This window comes from Lepidochelys kempii, chromosome 15 (assembly GCF_965140285.1).
Source record: "Lepidochelys kempii isolate rLepKem1 chromosome 15, rLepKem1.hap1, whole genome shotgun sequence".
NCBI classification, from domain to species: Eukaryota; Metazoa; Chordata; order Testudines; family Cheloniidae; genus Lepidochelys; species Lepidochelys kempii.
The window spans coordinates 13,818,173-13,843,531 of NC_136394.1; the positions used below are offsets into that span (position 1 = coordinate 13,818,173).

The 25,359-nt window shown below is 40.9% G+C and overlaps 1 protein-coding gene across 3 annotated transcripts; it reads right to left on the reverse strand.

Annotated features, from left to right (window-relative positions):
• Window positions 1–5,695: 5,695 nt before the first annotated feature.
• LOC140898914 (solute carrier family 2, facilitated glucose transporter member 11) lies at window positions 5,696–23,684 on the reverse strand. Of its 3 annotated transcripts, none has more exons than XM_073313480.1 (12): window positions 23,582–23,684; window positions 19,833–19,931; window positions 16,810–16,970; window positions 14,750–14,874; window positions 14,130–14,259; window positions 13,380–13,528; window positions 12,687–12,874; window positions 11,713–11,823; window positions 9,199–9,300; window positions 7,196–7,271; window positions 6,416–6,513; window positions 5,696–6,009 (listed from the first exon to the last, which is right to left on the reverse strand). In XM_073313480.1, the coding sequence occupies exons 1-12, from the start codon at window positions 23,603–23,605 to the stop codon at window positions 5,803–5,805; spliced, it is 1,470 nt and encodes a 489-aa protein (XP_073169581.1). In that variant the 5' UTR covers window positions 23,606–23,684; the 3' UTR covers window positions 5,696–5,802. The 3 variants fall into 3 exon arrangements, with proteins under 3 accessions (XP_073169581.1, XP_073169578.1, XP_073169579.1); XM_073313477.1 differs by having other exon boundaries at window positions 6,386–6,513; XM_073313478.1 differs by lacking the exon at window positions 23,582–23,684 and adding an exon at window positions 23,485–23,572 and having other exon boundaries at window positions 6,386–6,513.
• Between the last annotated feature and the right edge of the window lie 1,675 nt (window positions 23,685–25,359).

Genomic DNA, 25,359 nt, shown 5'->3' on the forward strand with positions numbered 1-25,359 from the left:
TCTAACTTATGCCCAGGGACTTTCTCTGCCTAGAGCATGTCTAGGATTGGTGGAGGCAAAGGTGGCCTTTACATCACCTTGGCACCTGCAACAAATCTTCACCGTGTAATCCTATTGCTAAGGATCTAGCCATCCAAATACAGAATTCACTTTGTTTTTGGAAGGGTTTACTGCAAATGCCTATGAGTCAAAAGAAATAATGAGAAACAAGTACATGTTAATAGCAAAATTTCAGTTACTTGGGTAACTGCTTAAATCCCTTCTTACATATATCAGTTGTTCTCAACCAGGGGTACATGTACCCTTGGGGGTACACAGAGCTCTTCCAGGGGTGATACATCAACTTATCTAGATATTTGCATAGTTTTACAATGGGCTACATAGAAAGCACTAGCGAAGACAGTATAAACTAAAATTTCATAGAGACCATGACATATTTATACTGCTCTATATGCTCTACACTGAAATGTAAGTACACTATTTATATTCCATTTGATTTATTTTATAATTGCATGGTAAAAATAAGAACGTCAGCAATTTTTCAGTACTAGTGTGGCTGTGACCCTTGTGTATTTTTATGTCTGATTTTGTAAGCAAGTAGTTTTTAGGTGAGGTGAAAGTTTGGGGGCACGCGAGACAAAGCAGACTCCTGAAAGGGGTACAGTAGTTTTGGAAAGGTTGAGAGCCACTGACGTATGTTATGTACTCAAACAGTGATGGCTGGTTTATTGGAATGCCATAGTACCAGTTAGATGTTATAGTGATTTGAAGTGGTTGGAGACTTTTCCACTTATCTGTTTCCTGCCAACAAAGTTAACTCTTTATTGATGTGCAGGAGTGTGTAGACTTAGAAGCTCTTAAAAATACCTGGTTTCAGAGTAGCAGATATCTGTTGTTATTAAAATATCTGTTATTTTATTGGCTTGAGATTTTAAACAATTTCCTTTCATTTACAAGTTTGGGATTTTTCAAAAACTTTCTAAAATTTTTTTTTTGTATCATGGTGATGAATGCACAATTTGTGATATAATTTTTGATAGTGAAAATCATTGTTATGGTATAATACTAACTGGTAATAAGACTTTTCCTGTACACTTTGGGCTCTAGTTTGTCTTTCTGTTGTATGACTATATTACCAGTTCTCCAGGGACAAAGCTGCAGAGCTGCAGTCATGCCACTGTAGTGCTGGAATATAGACACTTGCTACACCAACAAAAGGAGTATTTCCATCACTGTAGTAAATCCATTCCTTCAAGAGGTGGTAGCTAGGTTGACAGAAGAATTCTTCTGTTGACTTGGCAGTGTCTACAACAGGTCTTATGTCAGTTTAACGATGTCTCACAGGGGTGTGATTTTTTTTTTCACATCCCTGATTGGTGTAGCTAAATCAACCTAAGTTTTAGGTGTAGACCAGACTTTAGCCACCGCCTGAGTGTTGTGATGTGGAACTGCTTCTCTCTAGCAGCCACATTAGGAGACCTTGTGCTTAGGAGAGCAAAGAGGAAGACTGTAGCTGGTCCTATGTGAGGAACTGAGCAGGGTAGGGGAGGCTTCTTGCCCCCTCCTCCTCCTTTGCAGACTCGAACAAAGGCCATCCAAGACCTATTCCTTTTTATGTAACACTATCAAAACCCGACAAGTTCTCCTTTAGATGAGAAATCTGTTCTCCGTAGTTACACGGTATTGTAACGTTTCTCCAGGTGACAATTTCAGATGCCAGGCTTAAAATTGTATCTACCTTTTTCTCCTTGCATATTATTTCACAAAGTCCATGTAGTTCCTTGAAAATGTTGTTCAAAATCAAAAACTCTCCGTGCCAGTGGGCAGCCCTACCATGACAAACCAATGTGCAAATGTAATGGAGGGAAAAAAGTTCTGGTGAGGGAACAGAGCTAGTTCAGGTTTACAATTAGTTATTGCCAACAGCAATTCAAAATTATTTACAAAGTTAAGGAAAATACATTAGCAACGTCTCTTAATGTTTTAGATATAATGACTCATAAAATATATTTTTAGTATAAAAATTGTCCAATATTTCATAGTAGTATTTATATTTCATCTATGATACAGATGGCTACAGGCTCTATATTTGTGAGGATCTTTATGAAGAAAGATGTGTAGGGTCCCACACAGCTTCTTTGCCACGTGTGAAGAGACCTCACCTCCACATTCCTCTACCAGATGTGTGGGTTTGGTAGTCATTCAAACTCTGGGTCTGCCACTGGTGCAGTTTTACAGACCTATAGGAGAGGAAGGGTGCAGGTACCCGGCTGCTAGAAATAGCCGGTAGGCTGGTGGTGTGATTGGGGCACTACACCTGAGGGATTGAGTGTGTAGTAGAAGATCTGCAGGACCCTGTACAACTGCATAGGGAACATATGGGTGCTGCTGCTAATACATTTGATTAAACATTAAAAAACCAAAGGTACAGCTTTTCCTTTTGCCATGAAATTGACCGGAGTATATGATCCCTCAGGGATCAGTCCATCTCATATTAAAGTCAGTGATAGATTCTCGTTGGCCTCAATGAGAATCTTTCCATTGACTTTAACAGGAGTTGGATCGGGCCCTTAACCTATGCTCCAAAATCAATTTTAACTGGTGATTCTGTTAATGTTACACAGAACATTTCCCTGTGTAAGAGAAGTAGGTAAAAAGTCAGGAGCATGAAATAAGTAACTGGGATCAGGTGAGTCATCTGTAGGAGGCGCATGACAGGTTCTGACTCAGCATAAACCTGCTGTGTCATACCATGACATTCAATGCGTACTAACTGGGGAGAAGGTGAATCCTGAGGCTGATATTTTTGCTGCATCCTGACCATACAGATGTGATTTTTGTACCTAGCCCTCAAGAAATCCAGCGTGTAACTGGGCTTATTGTTGTTATACTTTATACGGTGCATGTCCGTCCCCTGTTCCTCTGGGCTCTATTGCTGCTTTTCACTTTCTGAAATAATAAATCCTGAATTGAATCTGAATCCACTCTCACCCTCATGATTTGCTGCCTCAGTGGCGTGTTTTGCGGTATAGTTATAGAGGAACAGAGACAAAAGCCTGCCATATGTACAAACCTCATTACTGTAGTCCAGCTTATTGGAGTTTAAATCAAGTGATTGTCAATCAGGGATTTGGTAGTATGAGTTTTAAAAACAAGAATTTCTACTGAAAAACGTTAATTGCACCATTCAATTTTTAAACGTCTTTTTTCCTTGCCCACAGACCTTACTCTGAAAAATATTCTTTTGGGGACAGGCCTCAGTCACTAAAGTTTATTTTGAAACATTATTAGGTTTATTTTACAGTTTTGGTAATTATTTAGTGGCCAGCAATTTATGGTTTTAGTAGAGCTGTCAAGTGATTAAAAACATTAATCATGATTAATCGCACTGTTAAACAATAATAGAATACCATTTATTTAAATATTTTTGGGTGTTTTCTACATTTTCAAATATATTGATTTCAATTACAACACAGAATATAACTTCTACAGTGTTCACTTTATATTTATTTTTATTACAGATATTTGCACTGTAAAAAAACCAAATCGTATTTTTCATTTCACCTCATACAAGTACTGTAGTGCAATCTCTTTATCATGAAAGTTGAACTTACAAATGTAGAATTATGTACAAAAAAGAACTGCATTCAAAAATAAAACAATGTAAAACTTTAGAGCCTACAAGTCCACTCAGTCCTACTTCTTGTTCAGTCAGTCACTCAGACAAACAAGTTTGGTTGCAATTTGAAGGAGATAATGCCGCCCGCTTTTTGTTTACAGTGTCACCTGAAAGTTAGAACAGGTGTTTGCATGGTACTGTTGTAGCCGGTGTCACATGATATTTACATGCCAGATGTGCTAAAGATTCATATGTCCCTTCATGCTTCAACCACCACTGAAGAGAACATGCGTCCACGCTGACAACGGGTTCTGCCTGATAATGATCTAAAGCAGAGCAGACAGACGCATGTTCATTTTCATCATCTGAGTCAGATGCCTCCAGCAGAAGGTTGATTTTCTTTTTTGTGGTTCGGGTTCTGTAGTTTCTGCATCTGAGTGTTGCTCTTTTAAGACTTCTGAAAGCATGTTCCACACCTCATCCCTCTCAGATTTTGGACAGCACTTCAGATTCTTAAAATTGTGGGTCGAGTGCTGTAGCTATTTTTAGAAATCTCACATTGGTACCTTCTTTGTGTTTTGTCAAATCTGCTGTGAAAGTGTTCCTAAAACGAACATGTGCTGGGTCATCATCCGAGACCCTATAACATGAATTATATGGCAGAATGCAGGTAAAACAGAACAGGAGACCTACAGTTTGCCAACAAGAAGTTCAGTCTCAAATTTAATTAATGCATTATTTTTTTTAACGAGCATCATCAGCATGGAAGTATGTCCTCTGGAATGGTGGCCGAAGCATGAAGGGGCATACAAATGTTTAGCATATCCTGCATGTAAATACCTTGCAACACCAGCTACAAAAGTGCCACCCGAACGCCTGTTCTCACTTTCAGGTGATATTGTATATAAGAAGCAGGCAGCAGTATCTCCTGTAAATGTAAACAAACTTGTTTGTCTTAGCGATTGGCTGAACGAGAAGTAGGACTGAGTGGACTTATAGTTTATAGCTCTAAAGTTTTACATGGTTTGTTTAGTTTTTGAGTGCAGTTATATAACAAAAAAAATCTACATTTGTAAGTTACACTTTCATGATAAAGAGATTGCACTACAGTACTTGTATGAGGTGAACTGAAAAATATCATTTCTTTTGTTTATCATTTTTACAGTGCAAATATTTGTAATAAAAATAATATAAAGTGAGCACTGTACACTTTGTATTCTGTGTTGTAATAGAAATCTATTTATTTGAAAAGGTAGAAAAACATCCAAAAATACTTTATAAATTTCCATTGGTATTCTATTGTTTAACAGTGCAATTAATCGCAATTAATTTTTTAATCGTGATTAATTTTTTCTAGTTAATCGACTGAGTTAACTGCCATTAATCAACAGCCTAAGTTTTTAGTAAACATCCAAAATAAATTCCAAAGTGAAATCCATGTACACTCACTTTCTTTTCCAATATCTTCAGATTGGGCTATGGGAGACAAATGACTCCATAGATCTGGAGAGAATCATACCCAGCATCATGTTAAAAGGCATCATTTCTGGAATACATATATCATTTTATTATAGTAAATATGGGAATAAACTTTTGTTATATGTGAAGGTACAAAGATAACTACTAAGCAAAGATTTATGAGAATTGTGCCCATTTTTATTGGAGATGCTGCATGTAGGAGAGGGAGGAAAATGTATCTCTTATGGAACTATCCCAAAGTCAAGATACCCGACTTCCATGTCTTTTTGGTCAAATACAGGATTTTATGGTTTGTCCTCTCCCTCTTTACTATATAGAAATTAATTAGACTAATTAACACACATACTTTTAAGTCCCATTTCTTTGCAATGGTTGCAGCGGAAGGGGACTTGCAATAAAACTGACCAGTTTAGTTATGCCTGAGTGCTCATACCTTCCAGTTCTGGGAAGCGTCTTTGTTAATTACTAAAACCCTCCTGATACAGAGTTGTATTAGGAGATGGGCACCATGTGTGAAGTTACTGCCTGTGAGCATGAAAAACAAAGACCCAAATATAAAATGGGACGACTAGGAACAAGAGGTGAGATAGGTGTGAATTATTTTTCAAATAAGATTTTATTAAAAAACAGTCTGTTAGTACATTCAGCTTCCAATTTGATCTTGACAGTGCATTTTGTCAATGAAATCTGACTCTGCTGGCCAGTCAGAACTTGGTGCAGAAGGTGTGTTCTGCAGGGGAATTCTTCCCTGCAGTCAGTAAAAGTTTCTTCCCAAAATATATTGTGCTGAACATCTCTGTGATTTCCATGATCGACTTCCCCTTTGTCTCTGGAAGGAGCAGGTAGGAAAAAATCCCTGAGATGACAAGAACGCCCACAAAGATGAGAAAGGAGAAGGGACCGAGGGCCTCCTGAAGACAAAAATAAAAGAGAAAAAGATGAACAAATCCTCTTCTGACACTTACTTTCTTAGATCCTTGAAGGTTGCTTTGCTTCTCCGGAATGAGGAAAAAAGTTCAGTCTAAAGAAGAAATGTTTCTTTACATTTTTAATATATGTATAAGACAGCAGAGGGTGGTTGACGATTGGGCCAGCTCACACCCTTCACCTCAAGACTATGTATGCCACCTCTGCTACACAGCAGGCCTCTGCAGAACAGGGACTTTGAGATGGGTTCAGAACATTGATCGCCTACTTGTAATGTACTTGCTATGCCTTGCTGCCTAGGACAGCCATAAAAGGTGGTTTAAATTGGGAGCATTGAAGAAGAAATCCAAATTGAATTACCACAGTGAAGGGGAATATCATCCCAATTACCATGAGGCCCATCCAGCCAATGGTCCCAGCAATCACAAAGGCAGATGATCGGGCTGACTGGTTGAAGATTTCCATCAGGACAGATGTGACTGCCCCAGCTGAAGAAGCAATGTGAAAAAGTAGCAAAGAAATTTATGTGGGGTTTTCCCCTAGGAACTTTGGTCACCTCTTTTCCCCAAAATGAAAAAATGCAAATTCATACAATTCATATTTAGGAGCAACATCTGGTCAAGCAGAACCCCAAAGAGTGAGAATTTGTGCCCACCTCCTGGCACATGTGCAGAGTTCCTGCTTCTAATGGGGGCTAGTACGAAGACAGGTTGTCAAGGCACTCCTATACCATGGCTATGGCTATGATATGAAAACCCGAATAAAAATCAGTGACCTACAAGGCTGATATTTTATATCTAAGGTTCCAATAACAAAACATAGCCATTTGTCAGGGACCTAGAATTAGCTTTGGTCCCAAGTGAGAACCAAAACCCCAGCAGGGAGTTGTAAGCTGGTTCTGGCATTGCCATAGTATCTGATTCAGTCTGAAATTAAGAAAGGATAAAGGAATGCTAAGAGAAGGAACTGAACATCCCATCAGTTAACAATCCTGAATGGAGCTGGGGTTTTACTTGTGAGTTGAGGATGTTGTAGGATTCTGCTTCACTCCCTTCTCTATGAAGATGTATTTACAAAGTCTAGTTCCATTTCCAAATACCCATCCATATTAATGTGTTCATATAGTGTGGTCCATAGATTTCCCATCATCACCTAAGTTGATGTACTCACATGGTCCAATTCCATAGGCGATAATGAACAAGAATATGAGAATAACACTGCAGGAGGCCATCCAGGAGAACTGATTCTAGACAGAAAGCAATGAGGAGAGAAAGGGGGAATTAATATGGTGGTAAAATAACATGCTCATTACTTTCTACTATCTGGTTTAGTGATTGCCAAGAGTCTGCTTTATATATGGGGAGTAAAATCACTTGTATCAAGGGGTGGGATGGACGACAGTTTAGCAGCTGAGGGAAGGGACAAAAGAGATTCAGGAGCTTAAGTGTGTGGATGCTTTGCACTGGGGGAAAAAGATTTTCAGCAGCTTAGATGATCGCTGGGCAGCTGTCACAGCCACATGTAAGTGGAGAGGAGCATGAGGGGTGCTGCTGAATGAGAAAGGAGACCGCAGGAATGATCATTGCAAAGATTTTGACAACAGCAAGGCAAGATACACCCACTGGAGACTGTGTGAGGGGTTAGATAGTAAGAAGGTTGGAGAGAGACTAAATCAGGGCACCTTGCTCGTGGGACAGTTACTTGACAGCGGGAATGTGGATAGTGCTGGTTTAGGAGGAGGCAGTACAGAGACCCCTCCAGGTGAGGACAAGGATGAAGGCCTCATAGAAGGAGCCATGAGTATTCATGTAACATTCAGCCCTGCATTTGTGTAAGCAGAGTCAGGATGAGCTCAACCCTGACATCTGGTGGTGAGGTGTGGCAAGTTGTGGAAAAGAACTTCAGGGACCGATCTCATTTGCACAGGCACACCCACCCCGCCTAGAGTGAGGCCATAGCTGCCCAAATGGTCACTTTGGCTGCTGTGGGATCCCCAGTGTCTCTGTTATTGGGGCAGGAAGAATAAATTGTTATTACCCTGATTATGGGAATCAAGGACAGTGGAACTGTACTTGGCCTTTTGTTATGATGGAGGGACTCGCCAGGCAAGGGACATGGGTTCCAAAACTCTGTGAATGGAGAGAGGCTGGGAACAGGTATTAATACTTGGTGGCATGGGCCCCCTGGTGAGGGCCTTACATGCTAATTGCACTTCCTCCTCTCTCCACTGTGGAATATCAGAGCTAATTTTGATTCCATTAGGAGTCTAGTTACAGGCTGCTGAGCTGAATTCACTTTGGGCTAATGGTGCACCAGCACTGAGGCTCCCCTACTACGAGCTGAAATCACAAAAGAGCTAAACTGACTAAGAGCTGAAATCACTGAGTGTTGTGTTAAGTAGTGGGGGAGCCTCAAGATATATGGTGGAGCAGTTTGCGGGACGGCGAGCAGAGCGGAGCGAAGGGTGGAGCAGAGCAGTTTGTTGGATGCCTAGAGCAGCTCATGGGGTGGCTGGCAGAGTGGAGCCCCATGGAGAGGTGGGGCCATCAGATTTGGACCACGTAAGGTGCCCCTTAACCCCCCCCATCTCCACCCAGGTTGGGAGGTAAAACTCTGCAGATAAACTTTTGAACTCTGGGGCTGCCCTGACCAGGGACAGAGACTTTTGAGTTGTTGGACTTTTGGGACTTTGGATGATTTTGGGTTGCTGGACTCAAGAGCTAAAGGGAAAGGACATGCCCCAATTTGCTTGGGATGGGTTTTTGCTCATGGGTTGTGTTATGAATCCTGTTGGTGGTGTTTCCCCAACATAATGCCACATTGTTTCTCTCTGTTATTACAAGGCTTTTTGCTACACTCAGACTATGTGCTTGAGAGAGGGGAAGTATTGCCTCTTGGAGGCGCCCAGCGGGGGTGGTATATATTTGTCCCAGGTCACTGGGTGGGGGCTCGAGCCGGTTTGCATTGTGTTATTGGAATGGAACCCCTAGATACTGAACCCGGCCCTTGTTGCTGCCAACTCTGACAGGCAGAAGGGTTACATTTGTTAGAGTGCAAAACTAAGGTCTCCCACCAAATGTCACCATGGGGACCAGGCTTAATTTGAGAATAACATAAACAGCAGTTTTTGTGGAAGTGGGAACAGGTCCCCTCAAAAAGAAAAGCTTCCTTACCTGCAGTGAGAGAGCTGTGACTAGGAATGCCATCATCCCTGCCATCAACCCATAACCACCCCATAACAGCATCCGCCTGCCAAACCGGTCAATGATGAAGCTCTGAGGATCAGAAAACACATTGACATTACTGCAAGCATGGGAAATTCCAACCTCCACTCCCCCAGGAAATTTGACTTTCATTCTCTCTTGCTGTCTCCTTCATTCCTTTTCCTCTCAAGAGTACCGAAATAGGTGTAACTGTGAAACGTTTGTTAGCCCTGTGATCAAGCAAAGCACTGCTAGGTGCTAGCCTGATGAACTCTGTGGGCGTTTCAGAGCAGCATTTATAATGGAGACTGCTCTTTGGGGCCAGAAAGGACAGCTTGTATTTCTGGGATGATTCTGCTTCCCTCAGCCCCTCACTTTCCTAGAAAGTCAAACTCTTCCATTTGAATGTATTTCATTTAGAGCCATGGGGATATTATTCTACATTATTTGTGGTCCCATCTATTTAATTAGATGTTAATATGCCAGCTATCTGTAGCCTTGGTTTAGTATCCCATGCAGAGTCTGAATCTGGTGTGTGCATCTCCACTATAGCAATTGTAATGGTCTTCACTGAAAATTCTCCTGAAATAGACGTGCGTGCCTCTTTTTATGTGTGTTTAAAAACAAAAATGACAAATCATAAGTTTTATAAGGTTCTCTCTCAGCTGTGTTAGTTCCTTCCCTCGTATCATTGATAAAGGTGAAATTATTATATTATGGCTATGGTTGTCAATGGATCCCAAAGATCTATGCAAAGATGGGTGAAGCAGATTGGAGGCTGAAGTTCTGTGGCTACTCTAATTTCAGAAAAACTCCGGTAGGCAGAGTGAATACCACAGTTAACATCCTTTCCCTTGCAAAAAAATATTATAGGGATTTTAGTACCACAGCTGTTCAGGGGTTCCATGTTGCATCTTATTTAGAGGATGGCAGCATATCTCCAACAGTGCAGTGAGTCACTAGCACCATGCTGTGCCATTTGATCAGTTCTGACTCTGAGTGAACCCCTACTGAACCCCATCACTTTCTGCAGCACTGTGACATTTTCCCAGGTATTTTCCATTCAAGGAATGACTCCCCTACACCCTATTTAGTTAATGAGTTACCATGAGGTTATATCCCAAGGTTGCAGACAGCCTCTATACCTGACAGACCATCACATAGATTTTCTGGGTGTTATGTATAAAATTGCACCCTGAAAGTCAGATTTTCAAAAGTGAATCAACCATTTCACGTAGCTGCTGCAGTCTGCCACTATCTTGACATAAAGTGGCATTTTTCCCCTCTGTCTTTCCCACTTCTTCTGCTATATCTGATCTCTCGCACAGCTATTACCTGTATATAAACATTATTATCAATGGGAGCATGACGTAAACTCCTTTTAAAAATAATCATAAGTCTTGATTTTTAAAAGAAATTGTGGACCATGACCACCCCCTTCCACCCCCCGCAAAAAAGATGGGAAGTAATCTGAGGGGTAGTGGGGAGGTGTCAGGGTTCTAGTCTTTCACCAGCACCCCATTGGGATGTTGACAGAATTGTATCCATTTCTCCGGGTTCAGGCACTCATTAGCATTCTGAAAGAGATGGATTCTCAGCCTTCCAGCCAAGTTGTCTGGATGCTTACCCCTTTCAAAGTCCCAGGGAACAAACAAACAACTTAGGAGCAGCAAAGAAAACAAAGGAAAAGGAAATATACAGACAATCCCATTTGGCCACTGGCCTCTCTCCCTTCAGAAGGGCCCTGGGCAGGCTGTAATGTAGCTCAACATCCGCTGGTTCGCTAGCAGAATAGATAGATTACAGCCCCCTTTGACTCTGCGGACTTGGGCATTCTTTTAGGCAAGGGTGTAGATTCTGGTCTCTGCCAGGACTCTCCCTGGGAGCTAGGAAGCTCAACACTCTGCTCTTCTCAGAGCTGCCTACCAATGAGGTCTGGTCTACACTTCAAAATTAAACCGACCTAGCTATGTTGCTCAGGGCTTTGAAAAATTGTGTGCCCTGAGTGCTGTAGTTAGTACAACCTAACTCCCGGTGTAGACACTGCTAGTTCAATGGACAAATTCTTCTGTTGACCTAGCTATCATCTCTCGGAGGGATGGATTAACTGCATTGATGGAAAAACTTCTGTCGATGTAGGAAGCATCTACATTGTGACTCAATAGCGGCACAGCTGCAGTGACGTAGCTGTGCCACTGTAGTGTAGACATGCCCTGAGCAGAGCTTCCCCCACCTTAAACTTCTCTTCCAAGTCTCAAAATGACTCGCAGGTGTGGTGAGGTGGAGCCACTTCAGTCCAGAGAAACTCCTTAGCCCCTTCCTGTTGCAGGGGTTATGTTGTCTTTCACAGTTTCATATGGTGGGGTAGTGGTCACACAAAAAGATTCTTCAGTTCATGTATCGAAAGAGCAGTTCGTTTTAAGACGGAACTGGCTCAAAACACATTTCCCTTCACCCTCCAAACCCAAGTCAGGTCTGACTTACACACAGGATGTTAGAGAAGAATTCACAGATCCCAACTCCTAATGCTATATATGGAATAAGGTCTTCATCCAACCTGGCTGCACGGAACACTTCAAAGGTATAAAAGTAGATCTGGAAAATGCAGTGAAAAGGAATTTTAACAATGAAGTGTAATCAAGGTATGTGAGATGTGCTTGTGCAGCAGCATTCAGATTTCAATCCTTCACCAGTACAGTATCACCACGTGGGTTTTTATTGGGGGTCAGGAGAGGAAACAGAGGGGCTTGGATTTCTATTTCAAAGAAAGAGGAGCTGAGGCAACTGTTTGAAATCTGAAATTCGAGGGTCTATTAGGGATTAATGAAAGGGTTTTGGGGGTCAAGAAAAGAATGGAACTGAAAGAAGCATTGTGTTAGGAGAAAGGAGGGAGTAAATAAGGGAACTGGGAGAAGGAGCTGGTTGGAGCTAGGAGAAGGAGCTGGTTGGAGTCAGGAGAAGAGGAATGGTACTGGGCAGGGGACATGAGAAAGAGAAACGTTCTTAGGGCCCTTGCTGTCTGGTTTGGCAGAGGCTGGTAGAAGGAGATCCCTTGATACCACACAGAATGAAGGGTAGATGGCAATATGCATCTGCTACTAGCAGACAGGAACTTAACTGAGACCCAAATCTGTACAAAGAGTTCTCAAGGTCCTTAGACAGAGAGAGTGAGCTTGTACAGCCATCTGTCCTAGAGAAAGAGCTTCTAGTGAGAACAGAAAGGAAATCAATGGGACAATACCCTTTCAGGGAACATTAACATCCACTGTGCTGGACCTATTGTATACACAGACATGTGTTCATGCCAGTGAATGTTACCACTTGACTTACTGCAGTGAACTCTCTATGAGGAGGAGAAAAGAGGATCAAGAGGAAGAAACAAGTAGGAACTGTGGCTCTGTAATGTTCTCCATGCTACCTAATAACAGTTCTGAGGTTGGAATTGAGGAATACTCAACTGCACTCAAGCCACACAGCTGTATACTCATCGTAAGGAGAATCATTATATACAACTGCCAACGCAAGGCTGGTTCTTTCATCACTTCCAGGACACTCATGGTTTTGTTGCTTTTCATTGCTGCCTTCTCCTTCATCATGTCATCAAACTCTGCTTGATGATCCCCTTCACCCCAGAGCTCCTTCATGGCTATGGAGGAAAAATAGCCAAGCATAATTATTAGTACCATTGTTTTTTATTTATAACACTGTAGTGCCTGGCAGACGTATCCATCAGCTGATCCAGCCACTCATCTTCATCATTCAATTGGCTAATGAATTAGTGATTAGATTATTCAGTAATCATTCAGTAATCATTCATAATTCAGTCCATCTATTGATCCATTAGTCACTGATTGATGACATCAATCAGATATGGCTTAATGGAACACACTATATTACACATTGCTATTAGCTGGTAGTTGTCTGTCTCTTGTTTGTGTAATACAGTAATATTTTAGAGGGTGATCTTGAATAACTACAAATTAGTAATTTTTGTCTACACCAATATCAGTACAAGATCCTTGTTGATTAGAATTCTTAAGAAAGATCATTGGTGGATGATGGGAAACTCGGTTCCATCTAACAGACTGACCCCTTCTATGGCTATCAATATAATAAATCAGAGATTTGGAGAAGGGCTTGTCCCATTTTACCTTTCAAACAACCTTCAGTGTCTTCCTTTTGCATCAAAAGGTAGGGTGGGGACTCAGGGAAGAATGGCAAAGAGACCAGCTGGACAAATGCTGCAATTCCACATATGGCCAATAGCAAAGGCCACAAGGATTCGGTTCCTAAAAACACTCTGTAGAGAACATATAAAATATATTTACAGTTTAATAAAATAAAATAACTTTGTTTTCTGGAGGAAAAAGTGGACCAACAAATGCTATATGCAGATGGAAATGGAGAGGATAAATTGAAAGTAAATTTGGACAACTCGAAAGGAAAATAGCTAAGTAAGTGCCTTAGTTCTATAGATTGTTCTGAGATTTTCCCCATTATTAAAAAATAAAAATTCAGTGGCGTTTGTTAATCCATGCAACTGCTGTTGAGACCAATGCTGCAATTCTACATAAGACCGAAGAATTCAGATCCTCAGTCTTTGTGAGTTACAACGATAGTAACTTTAGCAACTTCTTTTTTGTGTGATAAGTAGAGAAACTGACACACTATGCACAGACAATGGGAAAAATGGATGAAAAGAAAAAATATTTAGGCTGCGTGGTCCCAAGATAAGTGCATATATTCTGCCTGGAGAAAGGTAGGAGCCTAGGACTTGGGAGACAAGTGTTTGATTCTGTGCTCTGACACAGATGCATTGTGAGGATAAGTATATTAAAGATTGTGGTGTGCTCACATACTGGGGTGATGAGGCCATGTAAGTATGTAAAATAGACACATACCTTAATCCCATAATTTGCCCTAAAACTTTTCCTAGTGTCAAAAACACAAGAGCATTGGTGTTTGCAAATCCACGCAGCTTCTTCGGTGAAATTTCTCCTAGGTATTGACTATGTGCGTTCAAACATACACCTTGAATGACGAGAAGAAATAGGAAAGTTATATTTATAGAAAGAAAAATTATGTTTTTTTTTCAAATCACATTCCGCCAAACTGTAGCACTCTCCTTTTTTTGAATTGTTTAAGTATTATCTGCAATACGTCATCAAAATGGAAAATTACATCTTCTAGAACAAAACGTTTAATAAATCACTATTCCCATTACCAAATTTTTTTTTCAGTTGAGTCCTTGTGGAAGTAGATGGTGTTTTGCTGTATTTTATTATTGCACAGTCCAGCCCCAGCTGGCTTAATATGCAGGAGAACTGCTTGAGCTGCACCATCCTATAGATGTATGCAGCCTGCTTCCTCTGATGCTGGGTGTGGCCTGGCCCCCACCTCCTCTCTAAACCTTCCTGCTCTACCTGGGGTGCTGTGCTCCCTGAGGAGCTCTGAGAGGGAGTGGTCCCTATCTTCTCCCAAGCGAATAACCTGTGTACATACAGTAGTGGTGAGGTCCTACCTGCACTGATGCCATAGAGGAAGCGTCCAATCAGAATCATCTCAAAAGACTTGGCAGTCTTACTGAAGCCCATGTGCAAGGCAGCTACCATTATGAGCATATTGTTGCACAACAGACATTTCTTTCTGTAGCAGCAAATGAAATACAGATGTGAATCAGGTTTTCCCATAAATATCTCCTCTGTCACTTTGAATAAATGGACTCCTGTTATCCAGTGAATGTACAGACCAAGCCATGGCTGTTCTTAAAAACCAATGCTTTGGGGTGTAGCAATTTCTGTTAGGTAGTGACATGAGAGACACCAAAGGGGAGCACTCCACTGAGGTTATAGTGGATTCCTGAAGAGAGAAGTGCTGAGAGAAAATAGTTAAACAGTATTCATTGCTCCCTTTCTAGGATCCTATATCCCATCAAAAATATTGCACCTATCCCAAAACAGAGAAGGAAAAAGTCAGCTTTGTAAAAGCCAAATTAAACGGCCATATTAAACAAGGGAGAATTAGAGTTTCATTCTCTCTTTGGGGCAGCAGAAGAGGAGTGAGCTTTGTTTACATTTTCTGAAGCACCAAATATATTCACAGAAGTAAGAACTTGAAAGTTTTTTTTAAAGTACCCAAGCAATTAAAAACAAAAAGGCTTCTGCTTCAGGCAATCTATCACAACCTCAGAAAATATCTTTTTACCCGTGGGCAATATTTTACAGCTGTTGCCCCAGGAAATAAATATTTGCGTACTAGAGAATCTCCTGAGAATGGAGCTCAAATAAAATTTCAGTGAAAAGATATATGTTTACGTGTTACATTGAATAATTATGAAATGATTAATACATAATTATGAAAAGAACAATAAGGAAATAGTAATAATTGTGTATTTGTATCAGTCTAATTTACATATGATTATTTATTCTTATAATAGTCTGTTTTTTTCACTTTCATCAGCAGAGTGCTTTAAGAATTCCCACATTCACTATCCTATATTTCTCCCAAGAAAGAGTGTGTTTCAGTGGCAATTTTATTGGACAGATATTAAAATAATGTTTAGCCCCTCCTCACTGCCTGTTGGAAAGAAATTGTATATCCAATCAACCATAGTGGAAATGTGCTTATATATCTTTAAGGGATGAGACAGTTTGTTAACCTTCGGAACTCTGTGTTCTTGTTTAAGGATACTTGAAAACTTTGTGTTCTGAAGGCTTGGAGATTGGGTAGGGCAACTTGGTCTGGATTTTATAGAGACTTTCGGGCAGCTTAAAGTAGAGATAGCTCTAGGATGGTGGCGGAAAAGATAGGTTGGGGAGGGTCAAGTGGAGGCGTGTGTTCAAGGGAGTTGGTTGGAGAGGGGACCAGCAGGTGGAGGAAAGGTTGAGTGGAAGCATATAGTGTGAGTGTGTGAAGTGGACCAAAAGCTGAGAAGGGGATACTATTGCGCACATCTTTGGTTTTTTGAAAGGGGTCTGCAGCTGGTATATTTACTATTGCAGGGAATAAAGAATCATTAATTTAGCCCTGGTAGGTAAGTAAATGGGGAAATTATTTTCAAATATTTTGTTAGTGTGTGTGTATCTATATCCGTCTCTATCTTTGTAATTTTAAGTCTGTTTCCTCTCAGGGGTTCTACCAAGGGAGGCACCTTCACTTTCCACAAGAGGCTCTCTAGTTGTTTTGCCTGTGGAGACTGCAACAGGGAGGAACTAAATTAATCCATCTCCTGACTGCCCTGGCCACACACTCTTCTCAGTGAGAGAAGAGTTGTGCAGCTGTAACCTCGCCATGGACTTTAGACTGCTGGGGGTCCTGCACGCTGCTTCACACTGACTGAAGCTGGTGAAAAATGGGTGAATTTATTTTATATTCCATAAGCGCTCAGTCCTAGTCCTTTGTAGTTTTGCAACTGACTTGAATGAGACCAAGTTTTAGCCTTTAATGATGTAGGAACTTAAAACAGTTTTTCTTTTTTGTTTATTTAAAAATAATTTTGTTCCCTTTTCAGTAAAATGTTTTTCAGCGTTAAATTAACTAATACAATTCCTCATTAGTGAGCTGTTCAGAAAAGATACGTACTTTCCATATTTCACAAACAGGTATCCACTACACAGACACCCCAGTAGTCCCCCTACACAGTAGATAGACACAATGAGGGACCACAGCAATGTGATGGTCTCCTGATGGAGAGGAGAGCCATATCGCTCCAGCCAGGTTTTGTTGATAAACCTCTTAATGTGCTGAGAAGGAAAAGGGGATTTGCATTAACAGTAATTATGACTCCAAAGCATTATTCACAATCATACTTCATTATATTTAAAGCTGGCTTTGGTTTCAACCAATAGTTACTATTTAAAGAATGACAACATGAGACTTACTTGCAAATAAAAGTTTAGGAAAAGCCCACATACCCACATTTCTTGTTGTTACCAATCTGTATCTCTGAAAATCAGTTTTGAATTGCTATATATTAATTTCACAATGGGGGAATAATGGGGTGGTGCTAAAAACTGGTGGTATTATACACATCTGCAGTAGAATTAAGTGGTGATGTCAGAAATGCTGTTTATTGTTTTTAATTAAGAACCTAAGACTGGCCCTACTGAGTCAGACCGAAGGTCCATCCAGCCCAGTATCCTGTCTACCGACAGTGGCCAATGCCAGGTGCCCCAGAGGGAGTGAACTTAACAGGTAATGATCAAGTGATCTCTCGCCTGCCAAGCAGAGGCTAGGGACACCATTCCTTACCCATCCTGGGTAATAGCCATTAATGGACTTAACCTCCATGAATTTATCCAGTTCTCTTTTAAACCTTGTTATAGTCCCAGCCTTCACAACCTCCTCAGGCAAGGAGTTCCACAGGTTGACTGTGCGCTGAGTGAAGAAGAACTTCCTTTTATTTGTTTTAAACCTGCTGTCCATTAATTTCATTTGGTGGCCCCTAGTTCTTATGTTATGGGAACAAGTAAATAACTTTTCCTTATTCACTTTCTCCACACCACTCATGATTTTATATACCTCTGTCATATCCTCCCTTAGTCTCCTCTTTTCCAAGCTAAAAAATCCTAACCTCTTTAATCTCTCCTCACATGGGACCCGTTCTAAACCCCTAATCGTTTTAGTTGCCCTTTTCTGAACCTTTTCTAATGCCAGTATATCTTTGTACAGATGTGGTCCCCTCATCTCAAAACAGTATTCAAGATGTGGGCATACCATGGATTTATATAAGGGCAATAAAATATTCTCCATCTTATTTTCTATCCATCTTATAATGATTCCTATCATCCCGTTTGCTTTTTTGACTGCCGCTGCGCACTGCGTGGACGTCTTCAGAGATCTATCCACGATGACTCCACATCTTTCTCCTGATTAGTTGTAGCTAAATTAGCCCCCATCATATTGTATGTATAGTTGGGGTTATTTTTTCCAATGTGCATTACTTTACATTTGTCCACATTAAATTTCATTTGCCATTTTGTTGCCCAATCACTTAGTTTTGGTGAGATCTTTTTGAAGTTCTTCACAGTCTGCTTTGGTCTTAACTATCTTGAGCAGTTTAGTATCATCTGCAAACTTTGCCACCTCGCTGTTTACCCCTTTCTCCAGATCATTTATGAATAGGTTGAATAGGATTGGTCCTAGGACTGACCCTTGGGGAACACCGCTAGTTACCCCTCTCCATTCTGAAAATTTACCATTTATTCCTACCGTTTGTTCCCTGTCTTTTAACCGGTTTCAGAGTAACAGCTGTGTTAGTCTGTATTCGCAAAAAGAAAAGGAGTACTTGTGGCACCTTAGAGACTAACCAATTTATTTGAGCATGAGCTTCCGTGAGCTACACTTCCGATGAAGTGAGCTGTAGCTCACGAAAGCTCATGCTCAAATAAATTGGTTAGTCTCTAAGGTGCCACAAGTCCTCCTTTTCTTTTTGTCTTTTAACCAGTTCTCAATCCATGAGAGGATCTTCCCTCTTATCCCATGACAACTTAATTTACATAAGAGCCTTTGGTGAGGGACCTTGTCAAAGGCTTTCTGGAAATCTAAGTACATGATGGCCACTGGATCCCCCTTGTCCACATTAACATTTTGATCAAATTTATTGCTTTCAAAAACAAAAGACTAGTAGTATGTGAGCTTCCCCAGTAAATTCTGATAGTACACCTACTCCTTGACATGATGGTCTTATTAATTAGTTAATATTATTACAGTCAAGGGCTTCTCTCTTAAGCAAAGATTGCCGCAAATTGTGCCATTTTTTGATGGCTGTATGATGCAATAACCAAACTTGTTTTCACACATAATCTAAACCATCTTTGAATCCAAGTGTTGAGAGAGGAAAGGCTACTGCACAAATTAACTGCACAATCTCATCCACTGAAACTTGGCGTGTAAAATGTTGTGTACATTTCCACCCTCAAATGTTGGGTCCTGTTATCAATTCCTTTTAAACGTCCGTGTTCTTAAGTGTAGGTGATGGGAACAATGGGAGGAAGGCCAAAGGACGTTTCGAGGGTTGAAACCTCAACCACAGCACCACGTCTTAACCTTGATGTATACCCTTTACGTTCATCAAGTTTATAGTTCACAAACAACCCTTACTACCCAGTCCATGGAGTGTGATTTAAGGGACTACAAAGATACTTCAAAATGAAGAAGACAGTAGCAGAGAGGGATTTACCAAGAATCCTCTTCCTAAATCCCTCAATTCAGTAATAGACTACACAGGGAATAGTATCAGAGGGGTAGCCATGTTAGTCTGTATCCACGAAAACAACGAGGAGTCCGGTGGCACCTTAAAGACTAACAGATTTATTTGGGCATAAGCTTTCGTGGGTAAAAACCCACTTCATAGAGCTCATTTCCCAATGTCTTCAGCCTTTTAAAATGCTACTGGAATGCTATCTGTGGAGTGAAGGTCTGTCCTTTATCCAGACTCTCATCTTACTCTTTCTTACTGTACAGAATGGGAATGGAAAGAGCTGGGAACAGTCTCAATAGAAACACTTAATGAATTATTTGAAGGACAAGGAGCATCCTCAAGCTAGGACCCAGTCCCATGCACATTCAACCAAAGAGGCATCTTTGATTAAGAATTTGCTTACCACGGAAGGGTAGTTGATCACAGAAAGGTGAAAACCTGGTAAGAGGTTTCCACCAATTCCCAGCACAAGCATCATTTGAAATAGCTTCCGATACTGAATCTACAAAAAGATGATAAAACACACACTCAGTGTATGGTGAGATCCATGTATCTACAGCTCTCCCTTTCCAGAACATGTCTTATTCATTACAGACACTTCTAGCTATCGAAACCTTTTCACAGTTTGCAAGGTTCCAGCCCCAAAGGGTGTTATCGACCATTCAAAGATGCCCCCCATCCCAGCCAAGTGGTTAGAGAGAACCAACATTCACTTGGAGTCTCCTAATCTAAAGAGACAAGACAAAGACAGACCCACTACTATTCACTACATGGGAAGGACCATTGCATTCAGGATGATAGAACTGACAATGTGTCAATGAACATGCTGTCCAAATGGCTATTAATGATACTGGGGTGTGTGAAACTGCGGCATGTCATCCCCTCTTATCCCATGTTACCTGTTTTATTTCTACAAAGGGAGAACTTTTATTCTTTACCACCTTTGTCAAAACAATATTTCAGGGTAAAGAAGGTTTTTTCATATTAGGCTTACTACACTGAGGCCATGTCTACACTTCCACTTATGTTGGCAAAACTTACGTTGCTCAGGGGTGTGAAAAAAACACACTCCTGAGTGACAGAAGTTTCGCCGGCATAAGTGGTAGTGTGCACAGTGCTATGTCGGTGGGAGAGCTTCTCCTGCTGACATAGCTACCACGTATCATTGAGGTGGTTTTCTTTATGTCAACAGGAGAGCTCTTGGCCATCAACATAGAACGGCTACATGAGCAATCCTACAGCACTGCAGCTGCATCAGTACAAATGGGCCACTGTAAGCTCACTAGTATAGACATGGCCTGAGAGAATTGCTAGTCTTCGGATTGTCACTACCTCTGGGCCATGAGAGAACCCTGACGCCCCAGGCGAGTTTGTTTTCATTCTGCCGAATACTTTGGGAAGGACCGCTGGCAGTGCTATGCTCTGTCTTTGCTCCTGGAACAACCTGGAGACAATAAAGAAGTGCTCCTTCTTCTGTTGGCCATCCCAATGCAACCACAGAGCTGAGAGAACTGTAAACTAACTATAACTTTAACAATTAGAACTATAACTCTCTGTCTTTCTCTACACACACACAATGAGAGACAACACAGACAGCATTTTTTTCATTCTGAAAATCTAACTATCTTTCTTTTAACTGACGGTTTCACTGGTTCCTTAAACTCACTTGACTAGGGTCAACTTTTTTTTTAGCTCTATGGATGAATAGTACTATGTAAGAGCTAATTGTTAGTATTTACTATTATGTGCTTCCCAGATCAGTACAGTATATTGTGTCCTAACAAACTCCCATAATTTTTTTATGTTTATTGACAAATTTAATGTGGTTTCCTTTGTATTTCACCTCCTCATTGTATTTTGCACACAGCCTGGAAGGATCCAACCCCAGGTACTGAAGGAATTAGCTGAAGAAATTTCTGCAAATATTTGCAAACTCATGGATGGCAGGAGAGGTCCCGGAAGCTGGGAAAGGGCTAACGTGGGGCCCATCTTTAAAAAGGAGGAAAAGGAGGAACTGGGGAACTAGAGACCAGTCAGCCTGACTTCGATACCTGGGGAAGCTCCTAGAGCAATGTCTAAAATATTCAGTGTGCAAATACCTGGAGGATGAAGGGTGATCACCAGCAGCCAGCCTGGATTGACTAAGAACAAATCTTGGCAAACCAGCTTGATTTTGTTTTTTGACAGGGTAACTGGTTTGGTGGATAGGGGGAATGAGGTGGATACAATATACCTGGACTTCAGCAAGGCTTTTGACACAATCTCACATTACATTCTGATAAGTAATCTGGAAAAATGTGAACTCGGCTCAACTACCATTAAGAGGATACATAATTGGTTAAACAACTGCAGGTAAAGAGAACTATTAAAAGGAATTATGTCAGATTGGAGGGAGGTCTCAAGTGGGATTCCATAAGGATATGTTCTGGGTGTGGTGTTGTTTAACATCTTTACTTTATGAATAACCTGGATGTAGGAATAGAGAACTTACTGATCAGATTTGCAGATGACCCAAAGTTAGGGGGATTGCCAACACTTTGGAGTATAGAGCTAAAGTTCAGAGAGATCTTGATAAAGTGGAGAACTGGGCTATAGATAGCATAACGAAATTCAGCAAAGACAAATGTAAGGTGCTACACTTAGGGAATTAAAACTAAATGAACAAATACAAAATGGTGAATAACTGGCTTGGCAGCAGCATAACTGTGAAGGATCTGGGAGTTCTGGTGGATCACAACCTCAACATGAGTGAGCAATTCAATCCTGTTGCAAAAAAAAAAGCAAAAGAAGAAAAAAAATCAAATGCCGTTTTAGATTGCATTAACCAAAGCATAGCATGCAAGTCATGGGAGGTGATAGTACTGATCTACTCAGCACTGATTAGGTCTCAGCTGGAGTCCAATTTTGGTCACCAATGTATAGAAAAGTGTAGAGAAACTGGAAAGGATCCAGAGGCAAGCGACAAAGATGATTGAAGGGATGGAGTGCAAACCATATGAGCAAAGCTTTGCTGGGGGAACTTGGTATGTTTATTTGGGAAAAAAAGAGATTAAGGGAAGACATTATAGAAGTCTTCAAATAGTTGAATAGCTGCCATAAAAAAGATGGAGAAAAGTTGTTCTCTCTTGCCACAGAGAACAGGACAAGAGGCAATGGGTTCAAACTACAGCATAGCAGATTTAGATTAAATCTCAGGAAAAACTTCCTAGCTGTAAGAACAGTAGGACAATGGAACGGACTGCCTAGGGAGGTTGTGGAAGCTTCTTCACGGAAGGTTTTCAAAAGGAGGCTGGAGCCATCTGTCATGGATGGTTTAGACACAACAAATCCTGGGTCTTGGCAGAGGGTTAGACTAGATGACCCTTGTGGTCTCTTCTAACCCTATGGTTCTATGATTCTATAACCCTTATTATGTCAGCATTGCTAATCATGGGACTTCAAAAGTTTACAAAACAGAGCTTTAAAAAACCCCATGAGATTGTTATGAAAATAATGAGACTCTAAAATAAATGTGATGGGTTTTTTGTGTCTATCTTATTATTTTATTATTATTTATTATTGGGGAAGTCCCCCTCTCTCAATGAGGAGGAAGAATGTTCTCATACAGGTGCTAATGCATTTTGAGATGGATTTTCACACACCAGTTCAAATCTCTGTCCTGTTCATGGGGCTTGGTTTTTCCTGCTTTCCCACATCACCTCGCAGGCCTGCAAACAGCTTTCTCTCATTTATACTTGTATATTTTTAGGCAATGTTGCCTCCTCCTGAGCCCCTCAGAGCGGAAGCAAAGGCACAAGTGTCTCCCCACAAACCCTTTCTGCTGTATTTCTTCTTCCTCCCTTGCTGTGCTTCCAACTGTCCCAGCACCTCGAGGTAATCCTCCTTTACCAGTAGTGCCTCCCTACCTTTGTTAAAGGGGTATTGCCCCCAAAATTGTTTTTTTTTCCTCTGTCCATCGGAATCACTGCCAAATAGACCATTCTGTATCCCCTTGTTGTAGTCTTTATAACTATATCACACTGTTTTAAAGATTGTTTAATGAAAATGTACAGTACCTTCTCCGGCATTGGCAGTGGTGGGTAGGAAGTGGAAGACAGATCCTTCCTATTATTAATATCTGATGTGATAAAAAAAAAAAACCAGGGAACTCACCAGGTCTGACAGGTAGCTGGCCATTTCCTATTGAAAGCTCGGCTGTTTGGAATCACTGGCAGGACCCTGTCAGATGGGTGATCTGCTTTCTAAGCTTTTTCACCCAGGCATGTTACTTAAGTAATGAGGAGCTGGGATCATGGGACTGAAGTTAAATTTTTACTTTCTACGTTTTCAGTGAATTATGTTGTTTTTAGTCATTGGACAGGGTTTAGACCTATTGGATTAAATATTTCAAGAAACAGATATGTCAAGCCCAGTCCAAAACACAGAGAGATTTTTCCTCCCCCTATATCAGGAGGGGTCTTGCGGACCTGGGATGGGAAGCAGGCAGCCAGTTCAGACATCAAAGCTAAACGGTGTTTCGGTTATTGTAACATACTCTGATTCTCTGATATATGAGACGTTGCTCTGATAGTAACTCATTCATTTTAAGGCTGATGAAATGTTTAAACAGTTTAACACCATCCTCAGACCTAAGCTCTTTTGTTGTTGTTTTCAGCCTTCAAACTTTTTACCTCACTTTTAAGACCCTGCACAGCTTCCTTCATCTTTGCTTTCATTTCCTCGTCCTCTTCTTCATGTTGTGTGCGCTCCTCCCAAACTTCATCTAAATGTCTCACTCGTATCTTCTCCCACACTTCCCCTTACGCTCTGAACTTCTTCCCTCTCCTTATAGACTGGATGATCTCTGTCTTCAGTGTGAAAGCCCAGAAAGAAACGTTATTTTTAAAAACATTGACCTACATCTGCCCAGACACTGTTTGTATTCAATCTAAACTATTTATTTTGGTTGTAAACTCCTTATGGCAAGGCCTTTGTCTTCCTTTATGTTCTGTACTGTGCTGGACATACCAGCAGGCAGCAATCTCTAGAGTGGAAGATGATATCTAGAAGGATAACTGGGGCACACACACATTGCACAATGGCAGAGGTAGGGGAAATACTAGCCAAGAAATTGGGGCAAACCCTTATTCTTGCAAAGAGTGCTGAGATATATTTAATGTCTATGCAGCAAAGACAGGAATTTGGTTTTTAGGACTTCATCATGATACTCAGTTTATCTTCCTAAGAAGAATGAAGGGCTGAGTTTATCCTGCTAAGATTTAAACCAATGGTTCCAGTAAGTATAATTATTCCAAATCTGATGCTGTGATCACTATCCCTCCCCTGCCATGTAGTATCTACATTTTATAAGTTGTCACTATATCTTGTATGCATGTATAACCCATTTGATCAAGCAAAAGATATTTGTGGAAATTGCATAGTTTCTCCCTCTTGCATGGCATTGATTCAGGTTTTTGAGCAATCACTTAACCTATGCTCCAAAATCCATTCTAGCTGGTGGTTGTGTTAATATTACAGAGAGCATTTCTCCACTCGCTGATCAAATTCACATAGAGAAGGGAAGTAGATGAAAAGGCAGGCAGACTGAATGAATAGCTGGGATCAGGTAAGTCACATTGCATGCTGTATGGAGACACATAAGAGGATCTTAGTCTGTGTAAAACTGCTGTATCATACCAGGAAATGCAATGCAGACTGAAGGAGACTCTTCAGACAGATGATTTCACTGCATTCCAGCAGCCCTATCCTAAGAAGTGTTGAGTGTCCTCAATTCCCATTGAAGTCAAAGGGCGATGAGGACGTTTAGCACTTCACAGGAGTGGGTCCAAAATGCATAGACTTGAGGACAGATTTACAAAGGCATTTAAAGATGCAGGTAGGCACCTGGAGCCAGATTTTAAAAGGAGTTAGGCACGTAGTTGCTTTTGAAA

Bases quoted from the DNA above. Each gene is read 5' to 3' on its own strand.
- LOC140898914 (XM_073313477.1), bottom strand. From the start codon at position 23,605: ATGGCCAGCTACCTGTCAGACCTG. The intron at 9,301-11,712 runs GTAAGTCAGACC...TCTGATCCTCAG, and splicing joins TCTTCTCTAACATCCTGTGT to AGCTTCATCATTGACCGGTT. The intron at 6,010-6,385 runs GTAATTCAATTT...TTTTGTCTTCAG, and splicing joins TGATATTCCCCTTCACTGTG to GAGGCCCTCGGTCCCTTCTC.